We start from the raw sequence: 10,167 nt of genomic DNA, 5'->3' as shown, positions 1-10,167 counted from the left end.
ATAGATGCTATTACATTAGCGTTATTAGAGGGCCAGTGGCGCAATGGATAACGCGTCTGACTACGGATCAGAAGATTCTAGGTTCGACTCCTGGCTGGCTCGATTCTTTTTTATCCTTGTGTTTTTTCCTTGCTTAGTCTTCACGGAAGAACTACTGACCAATCCGCGTAATTGCTTGGCTAAAGGCGATTCCAACAAATCTAATATTCCCTCTTACTTTAAAAAGACTTATATTTTTGGCCACAGCACGTATGTATATGGACATTTGGCGCTGTTGCGAGTTTTACCAGCGATAGAGTTGGAGCAACAAAGAAGGGGACTTGGGCGAGAAACGAGCCTCCGATAATACGTCAGTGTGTAAATACCGCTGCGAAATATGTGAATACGTGAATTACTCAACTTTGAAGAGGCGTTCATGTTCTTTTATTATGTTGTATTAGTTTTCCATCTCGCATATGGTGTATTTGATCATACTGCTGAACCCAGTTATCCCCTGTGGAATAATACAGTATAACTCTATTTCTTTATCTATGTATAGCATGTGTGTGGGTGTGTCTGTGTAGCTTGTAATCAAGGTTTAAAAGATTTTTTGTTGTAGGCTACTATATATCTTTTCGGTGGTGACCAGTTTTTTATTGAGGAATGTTACAATGGTAGTGCAGCCTTATTAAATATTAAGTTAATGTTTCACCAGTGAACCATTTAATCTGTGTTCTCCATTAAAAAGAAAAACAGAGGGAAATTAAAAGAAAATACTCTCCACGTATTTGATGTTCTAATCATCACAACAACCCTTTGTTTTTACACAAGGTACTTGTAAAACAGGACAGATTATTATCTTCTTTTGTTGCATCCTGACCGCATGGAAATTTCATTAATTGCATTAAAGTAAATGTTGATCCATTCAGATTTTGTGAGTGTATGTGGTGGTTTCCAATACAGCAGTTTCCTTAACAGCAGTTAGGCCAGATAGCAAGATGTGTTTTGGGACTGAGATAGATCTAAAGGATAGATCTAAAAAATATATATCGTATATCAGCAATGTGGGAGAGCATGATATCTGCATGACATCTGACATGGTGGTGGACACTTGATAGCAAGGTTTCATGAGATAGCTTAACGTAAAGAGTAAAGGTCAGACATTATACACCTGGACCGACCTTGTGTTCGAGATGTAAGGAGATACAGGAAATACGATGAGGCAGACTGTGTAAGTGACATGAAAGAGCAAAAGCCGATATTATTAGATATCTGCTGGGACAAGAATACCTTTATCAATGTATGCTTGGAATAAAAACTGAACAGAGAGTAGGCTAATAATGAAAAATCGGACTGTTAAGATGTTGTACTGAACATAGTTTAACAGTGTAGCTGGAGCAACATTAAAAGTTCTATCTATTAATGTAGCCTATTGATCAGTAACAGAATACAGTCAAAACACAGTCTTAAGGAATACTTTTTTGTCATATTCCTGTTTTGCAAATGGTGTTAGCCTATTTCTATACTCGTGACTTAGTAAACATCTAATTAAATCACTTAACTATACACATGATTTCTCATTAATGTTCATCTGATTCATAGAGTGCAGATGGATTAATTAGATAATGAGCGCAGTGAGTGTCTTCATGTTCTGGGAGCTCAATCAAGCAGCTACAAATAACAGTGTTGAATTTGACTGGTGATGATTACTAAAACAAAAATCTGATTGACAGCGACCCCATACTGTACGCAGGCGCGACAACAAGTAGCCTAAACCGACAGCCATGAGAAAGGTCTATAATAAATGTGAATCACTTAGCCCAGGGCTATACATTTTATCTGTGTGAACAGGGGCCAACACAACCCGGTGTCTGCCCCCAGCCTAAGGTTTGCCCCGGACTTAGAGTGTGTAGTGTGGGAAGGTCTTATGTAACATTGGCTGACTACAGTCTAGAGATTAAACAATTTAATTTAACTGTTTACTGTTTAATCTGGGATGTGAATCGGAAACCTGATGCCGTTAATTAATGACTCCCAAACTTTTTCATGCACCCCCTTTTCTGAAGACAAGGCTGAAAATAACATAGGCCTACCCAAAGTAAAATGGTTACTGTACTTGAACCATAGCCATTATGTTGGTATTTCCTGAAAGGTACACCTTGGGAGTTTGTTCTCCAAGTGTCAGAATTACTTTTAGTATTACTGAAACAGAGTAACAGAATCTCAAACACAGTGGAAATTGGATATTTTTTCTCTTGTTTTTGTGTGTAACCACCCCCCTCCCCCAAGTTTAGACCCGTCACCCGCATGTGATCTGATGTTGAGCAGTTCATGTAGTGATTTAGTAGCTACACATGTAGTGATTTAGTACAGACGTAGCATATGACAGTGGGGAGGTATTAAATCTCTCAGTCATTCCCATTCTCTCTGCGCTAACTTCCAATAATGGTGCAATGCTATCTATCATTTTGCTGTGAAACCCTCATGGTCTCCGAACCACACATTGGGAACCACTGAGCTATGTTACGACAGCGGAGTACAGCAAGATTATGTGCGTATAGCCAGTTTTAAATAATACCAACACAGAAAGCCACTAGGGGCCCCGCACAAAAACCCAACAGCGTCCCCGCACGGGCTTGTTCGCTGGCTAGACCCACTACGCTCGTGGATAGATACACCGCTCTGACGTCACGAGGAACGTTTCCGCCCATGCACACAAGGGCAGGAGGAGATCAGCCAGACTGCAGCTGATACATTTGTTGTGGTGATGTAATGTTGCCTGTTTGGTGACTACGGATGGCTGTGTGTGCCAGGCTCTGCGGAGTGGGTCAGTCGCGGAGGTGCCGGCGGCGACAGCGACAAAACCAAGAGGATCAGGGCAGCGATTCCGACATGGACGAGGAGGAAGAGGAGCGGATCGTGGGCCAGAAGCAAGCCGACGTCGGCGGCGCAGGCCCGCGCAGCACCGTCGCCACTGCAGGGCCGAGTGACGCTTCTCCGGAGTACGGCAGCGCTAATGCCAACAAACTCGGGTTTCTGGATCGTGCAAACACTGGACCTCCAAATCCACAGTCCTTATTGGACTTGCCCCCGGAGCTTTTGGTGGAAATATTCTCTTTACTGCCCGGCACGGCGCTGCCAAATGTCGCCCTCGTCTGCAAGAAATTCAGGCAAATCCTCAACACGGAAACCATTTGGAGAAGGCGATGCATGGAGGGTAAATATACAGGGATCGCTCGGTGTAGAGATTTGCATGTAACAGTCATGTATACTGTGTCACCTGCTTGTGCGAAAGCCAGTTTTAACTAGCAAATTAATCAAATCTGTGTGTTATGTGGTGCGGTGCTGCACTCGAACCACAGAGGGGGATGACAATCTGTTTTTTTCTTGTCGACACACTATTTGCATCGGGGCACCGTGCTCTGGTTCCTCGGAAATGCATTCCCCTAAAAGCTTTTATATTGATCTGTGCGGGAACCAGGAAGGAAATTACCGCTAATCCAGTCTGTGCGCTCTGCAGTCACATGCTGCAAAAAATAGACTTGGGCCTGACACTATTAGGGCCATCTCGGCCACAGGCACATAGGCATGCTGGTGAACCGGTGTGTGAGTCATTAATATAGTCGTGTCCTCTCCACCTCTGTTGACTGGAGATTATGCCTGGACGGTCTCTGGCTGCTGTGCAAATTTCGTGGCCGGCTGTCAGATAATGAGCAACAGAGCGGTCAGTGTGACAACCTGGGTTACTCCAGTAGATCTGCTGTGAGTCAGGGTGTTTTAATCTCTCTTAAATGTAGAACTGCTATAATGCTTTGCACCACAATTCACATGATTGCAATATTGAATAACAGAGCCAATTGATTATGCTGTTTAAGGATTTCATTTTCAATTATAGCTTATATCTGTATAAATCCACTTCAATGACCTCTTAACTCCTATGTAGAAATGTGGGATGCACAGCTCTATCCTGACCTGCTTTATGTCAAGCTTCCTCCTGTTTCTTTTCTTTTATGTATCTTCTACAGAGTTTGGCATGAGGGAGGATCTGCGGAAGATGGAAGTGGGAGGCGTATCCAGCCGGGACCTCTATGTAAAACGTGAGCTTGCCTGCCAATAAAAAAAAGAAAAAGCTCTCAAGTGACCCATGACTTGTTCCAGTCAAGTATTTCGCTCATCCCTTCTCCACCAGTTGATTCAGTGTTTGTCTTCTTTATTGTGTGCATCTCCACCTAAGCTTGTACCTACATATTTTGGCCTTTTGGGCTTTTCTTATGAGATTTAGAAATTTTTGCATTTGGCAACACCAACTGTTAATGAAACATACCATGCAGACCAGTGTCACCTGTTGGATCTTTGAATTTATTTATTTTTTGGCACACTTCTGTATTCACTAGAGTACTCATAGTAGTCCGCTGAGCCTGTCTGTGCACTCTACACATACCTGTGTTGTGCCTGTCCAGGTGTCAACCCTCGGGTGAAGTCTGGGCGCTTTATGAAGCTCCTTCCTGACTACGAGCACATGGACTATAGAGACGTGTACATGTACTGTATGTACTGCGCCTCTTGGATGGCGCTAATTGCCCACAGCATGTGGGGTTGTGTGTGTGGGGATTCTATTAATTTAGCTTGCAAGCAGATGGGTTTGACAGTATTGTGCATCCTGTGTGTGAAAAGGATTTGTGGTGATTCTCCTCAGCACCGTTTGCTTTCCATTCAGTCTAAAACAGGAGGTCAGATAACTTTTGCTGTGTGTGTTTTCTTTAAAATCTTGGCCGGCGGGGCTGCAGTTAGTTTACACTTTCTTCCCTTTGGGTTTACATGTCCCAGACTCTAGGCCAGACAGAGCCTGTCAGCTTTAAAAACAGACCGTGCCCTCATTGGAGCCGTAGACGAGCACCTCATCTCAGTTCAAACACCATTATGTGTGGGTTAAAACATTTGCTGTTGTGTTTTAACCACGCATGGCATTGCACATAGCATAGCATCAGGGTAGCAGTGCAGAAACTGATACTGGTATGGTTTTGTGCTCTTTGTTGCAGTGCTTCACCCATACAGACATATCTTGGGCCTGTGGCAGCCTGACATTGGCCCCTATGGCGGGCTGCTCAATGTTGTGGTAAGTACAAACAAACCTATTTACACAAGTTTGCCAATCAAGCCTTTTTTTCATTGGTGAGGGCAGTGATGCTAAATCTCTATTTGTTGATCTCTTTCACAAAAAGCGAATAAAATGGGGAAATGAGCTCCATCTACCTGCCAAACGCTGGTCAGCCGCTTTGGCAGGCAACCAAACATCATTTTTAGGATAATTTATCTATTTGGCTGGTGAAATATTGAAAGTGTTTTCATTTCAGGTGGATGGGCTATTCATCATTGGCTGGATGTACTTGCCGCCTCACGACCCTCGTGTGGAGGATCCCATGAGAAGACGGCCACTCTTCCGCATCCACATGTGGGAGAGCAAGAAGGCCACTGTGGAGTGCATGTACGGACACAAGGGCCCTCACAAAGGAGACATACAGGTCAGTCCCCGCACAGCATGTTTGCAATTGGTATCTTGATATTCAGGATGATACCTGTGTGCACCAGAGCAATGGGCTTTACAGAATTTGGTGGATATTTTTTTTACTGATGCTACTCTAATGTGAAGTTAGTACCATCATCTAAAAGTAGGTTGTCCTCTAATATGTTTCTGTGATGTGTTATTTTTAGACTGTGAAGAAGGATGAATTCTCAACCAAATGTAACCAGACTGATCATCACCGCATGCCAGGAGGGAGGCAGGAGGTGAGGGGGCAAGTCAGGGATCTGTCATTATCTGCAACTTGTTAATGGCCCTTTTGTAATTAATCTGCTGTCTTGCTTAATTGTGTTTTTAAAGTCCATGTACTTTGATAATGTTGAAATTCAAAGACAATGTTATCAGCTTTCTGTGGTGTGTGTGCACGCGTGTGTGTTTGTGTGTGTAGGAGTTTAGGACATGGTTGGAAGAAGAATGGGGGCGGACGCTGGAGGACATCTTCCATGAGCACATGCAGGAGCTCATCCTCATGAAGTTCATTTATACTAGCCAATATGAGTATGTCTCTCTCTTTCATACTTTATTTATACCAGCAAATATAATAATGACAAGAATGGCTTGGCATCTTCAGAAAAGCCTGAATGATTTCTCTTTAAAAGTCATGAGCGAGGATTTATCTATAACCTATAGATCCTATGGCCTTGGTAGAGGCTAAGATGTGTCTTTGATATGCTTTGTTGTTGACAGTAACTGCTTGACATACCGGCGGATCTACCTGCCTCCTCGGCTGCCCTCCGACTTGCTGCAGCCCGGCCTCTTCAAGGGCACCTATGGGAGCCACGGCCTGGAGATTGTTATGCTCAGTTTCCATGGAGCAACTGCGAGGGCCACTAAGCTCACAGTGAGTCCCAATACTTTGCAACTCATGGAATGGCAATTGACCAATTCCGCAACCTTTTTTTTTTTTTGATTAGTGAATAACCACCAGTGGAGAGTGAGCATGTCTCAAGAAGTCGTGGCAAGGTTTGCTAACCAACTGAAATTAGGCATGTCATAGGTATGTCGTCCCTGCAAAGTTAAGTTGTCGTAGGCTTATTACAATAATAACATATATAATGATATAAACATATTAATTAATATTCATCAAGAACATAGCTTTTCGATTAATCATAAAATAGCCCTTAGCTTAGGGTAGAACTGTGCACCCATTGCTTTTGAATGGAACATCTCACCTACTGGGTTGGAAGATGTGGCACTGTCCCACGTGATTCAGCTGCTAGTGGTGCAGACTGTAATTTTACCCCTTCCAATAGGGAGACCCCAATGTTCCTGCAGGGCAGCTAACACTGGATGTGGACCTGAGCCGGTCCGTGGTCCTTCCAGACTTGGAGCGCCAGCGCAGCATAGAGGAGCTGTCCCGTCTGGTACTGGGGGTGCACGAGGAAGTACAGAGGGAGGCACAGCAACAGGCCAAGGGCACTTCCACCGCCCCCGAAGACGCAGCAGAGGGGGCCTGCGGTGGCGACAGTGGAGCGGAGGAGGTAGAGGCGGGCTCCGGAGTCTGTTCAGAGAGCTGCCAGCCTGGTCCCAGCAGCAGCAGCAGCAGCCCCCCTGATGCCCAGCCCTTCGTCCTGCCCCTTGGGGTTATGGCCCGCAACGAGGTCTACCCTCGCACCTGCAGGAAGTGGTGAGTAATAACTCTGCTAAAGGACCTAGATAATGTATAGAAACCCACAGTGTACAGACGCAGTCCTGTTTTTCAATATGGTATTATAGTCTTAACTGTAGCCTCTTTAAGATTGCGTTACTATTATGATTTTTGATCAAATTATAGCCACTTCACCAGCAATTGTGGAGTCTGACTCAGTGCACCTATTGTTCCTGAGCTGTTATAGTCTTCTTCTGCAACATTTTTTGGGTTGCAACTAACTATTTTCATTATTGATTAACCCATCGATTATTTTTTCAATTAATCGATTAATCATTTAGTCTATAAAATGTCAAAAATCATGTTACCAGAGCCCAAAGTGATTCTTAAAATAGTCTGACCAGGAGCCTGAAAATCCCAAAGTAGTAATTTTATAATAACATGGAATGGAGAAAAACAAGCAAATCTTAGTATTTGTGAAGCTGTAACCAGCAAATGTTTGGTATTTTTACTTAAAACTTTACTTTTTCTCGATCTGTGCTCTCAACAAATATAAGGAATGAATCAGTCTTGACCCTTAGAATTCCTATTTTCTATTCATTTGTATAAATCCATAAAGGAGGTTGCTATAAATCAAGACGGTAAGTTTTTCATATTGTAAATTCATATTCCTAAAGTTATTAATTATTAATAAAACAATTTGGCAGTTGTTTATCATTTTACATGGTGACTACAGGTGATTACAGTACTCTAGTGCTTGCCAGAACGGTGTTTACAACCCAGTAGTCGAACGTCAGGCTTCAGCCCTCAAATTCACACCCGACAGTATATTGGCTGACTGATGTGTTGATGTTCCTCCATTTCAGCTTCTATGGGACGGGCCTGATTGCTGGGCACGGCTTCACAAGCCCAGAGCGCACCCCGGGGCTGTTTGTGCTGTTTGATGAGGACCGTTTTGGCTTCATCTGGTTGGAGTTGAAGTCTTTCAGCTTATACAGCCGGCTGACGGACCACCTGGCCCACGCTCACGCCCCGAACATGGAGCGCTTTGAGGCCATGCTGCGCAACATGCAGTCCTGGACATCCTGATGCACCACGCACACGTAGATCCTCCTCCCACAATACAATGCATAATACACTCATTACACACAAATCACCTCTGTCCTTCCCTAGTAACCGTTACTACCACGTTAGCTGACCTTAATCTTTCAGATTCTATCTATACAGGCTTAACGAACATGGGGTTTTACTGTCTGATAAAGCTAGTTATGTCACCCTGACCCAGAACATTCGCACTCGTATTCCCATACATGCACTTTGAATGGCCTCCCCAGTCACTGTTTATCACCTGACCACAGTACGACCTCAATATCTCTGGTGCAGCATGATAACGGGTCACATGACATCAAAATTTCTCCTCGACAGCTTTTTATTTATTTATTTATTCCCAGCAGGAGAAGAGGAATGATATCTCATACTACTTATTATGGATCAAACTGTATGTGCCTCTGATTCTAAAATGTACACCATGTCTGTACTTCATAGTGCTTGAAGAAGAAAGAGGTGTCCTATATATTCTACTTTGTGGTACTATCATTAATTCAATGCCCAACATACTGAACTGCATGCTGCGTTTTATTTAGATCTAATTGCATTACACGCGCAACTATTGTCACAACATGATGATATTTTTGCAAAGCAGCATGCCTTGCTCTTGATTTAGTTTCTTGCTTTAGGGGCGTCACAGAATTGAAAAAAGACTGCATCTCAGGTGTTTTTTCTCTTTGCCACTAAGTCAATGAAAGTATACCAGAAACAACCATTTTATTGGTATCACAAAACTGGCCATGTGCATAATAAAGTTACATTCATTTTCTTTAATTTTCTAACCACTGACAAGTAAGCTTATGCTGTCTTATCACTGTAGCCACATCAGCTGGTTTTTGGTAGACTGATATCTTGTTGCCCTTTGAACAGGAACTTTAAAGATATCTTTTGACATGATATATGTTGGTTCATGGTCCTACATGTAAAATTTACTATTAATGTCACCACACTCTATACAATACTATGTAATAAATCGGAAAGATGTTGTGATGCAATAGAGTAACCTAACCAATACATGAATAAGCTGGTTTTAATCAAAGTATCAAAATTATGAAGTTTCTGTGCTTGTATACTTATGGTCTAGACCAGAAGCTTCTTTTACCTTTGAAATGTATCACGTTTGTTGTCTATTTAAAATGGCTGACATAAAGTTTGCCTGGCTTTATACCTGCAAAGCTTTTCCCTCCGGTTTTCCAGTTCATTTGGAACTTCTGGCTAGCTAAACATTATACAACCTAGCAGCTCAAGGTGCATCTCAAAGTACCAAGTAAGTGTCTGTATGTCTCATCACGGCCTGATGGTGGAGCCCAGTAGCTCTCTTACTCCAAGTGCACTTTTCTGGGCAGCATAGTGAATCATTCAAAACCACTGGCCAGCACTTTTGTATCAGACTGCAGCTTTACTAACATTTGCAAAAACTGTGTGGATAAGTAATATAATAAATATTAACAATGTCTATAAAGGTGTCATAGACTTAATTTTGTTTTGTTTATGTACCTTTTCCTTCCTATCTGTAAACCCTCTGTGCTCAGCTGTTTGAATGATTTGCCTTTGAAAAGTTGTGCTTTGTACTACTTTCAATGCCATAGGTCTGATTTTGCGGGAAACTAACAAAGTTTGACCTATTGAACTGCTCACATCTGACTTCAGGGAGCTTTTCAGCTTAAGCGCTCTTCTCAGTAATAAAAAAACAAACAAAAACAAACCCATGTCCAATCTGTATGTTCTTAAATGTTATGTATGTTTAGCACACTGCAGTCACACACAAAAAAAATGTAAAAGGATTATTGCTCTACTTCAGTGACTTTGGCTAAGTATATTACATCAGCACACTTTTTAGCTACGAGACCATGAAACATTTTTCTTGACATTTCTATGACTGATTTTTGTCTGTGCTGACCAGTTTGCTGCT

General features: G+C 42.6%; 1 protein-coding gene and 1 non-coding gene across 7 annotated transcripts; both read left to right on the top strand.

Annotated features, from left to right (window-relative positions):
- Positions 1 to 29: 29 nt before the first annotated feature.
- trnar-acg (transfer RNA arginine (anticodon ACG)) lies at positions 30 to 102 on the top strand. Its single transcript has one exon. It is a non-coding gene; the product is annotated as a tRNA-Arg (tRNA).
- Positions 103 to 2,709: 2,607 nt separating this feature from the next.
- Positions 2,710 to 9,945, top strand: fbxo31 (F-box protein 31). Of its 6 annotated transcripts, XM_071528509.1 has the most exons (11): positions 2,710 to 2,898; positions 2,983 to 3,196; positions 4,005 to 4,076; positions 4,440 to 4,526; positions 5,019 to 5,095; positions 5,334 to 5,501; positions 5,692 to 5,766; positions 5,949 to 6,058; positions 6,248 to 6,401; positions 6,814 to 7,187; positions 8,015 to 9,945. In XM_071528509.1, exons 1-11 carry the CDS (start codon positions 2,776 to 2,778, stop codon positions 8,235 to 8,237), a joined length of 1,677 nt encoding a protein of 558 aa, XP_071384610.1. In that variant the 5' UTR covers positions 2,710 to 2,775; the 3' UTR covers positions 8,238 to 9,945. The 6 variants fall into 6 exon arrangements, with proteins under 6 accessions (XP_071384610.1, XP_071384619.1, XP_071384626.1 ...); XM_071528518.1 differs by lacking the exon at positions 4,440 to 4,526 and having other exon boundaries at positions 2,710 to 2,891; positions 2,967 to 3,196; XM_071528525.1 differs by lacking the exon at positions 4,440 to 4,526.
- Positions 9,946 to 10,167: the final 222 nt, after the last annotated feature.

The sequence above is a fragment of the Centroberyx affinis genome, unplaced genomic scaffold (assembly GCF_046629955.1).
Source record: "Centroberyx affinis isolate AG114_WGS23_722 - 3 ecotype Tasmania unplaced genomic scaffold, CSIRO-AGI_Caff_v1 ptg000121l_1, whole genome shotgun sequence".
Classification (NCBI taxonomy): Eukaryota; Metazoa; Chordata; class Actinopteri; order Beryciformes; family Berycidae; genus Centroberyx; species Centroberyx affinis.
This window is presented reverse-complemented; position numbering and strand designations above follow the sequence as displayed.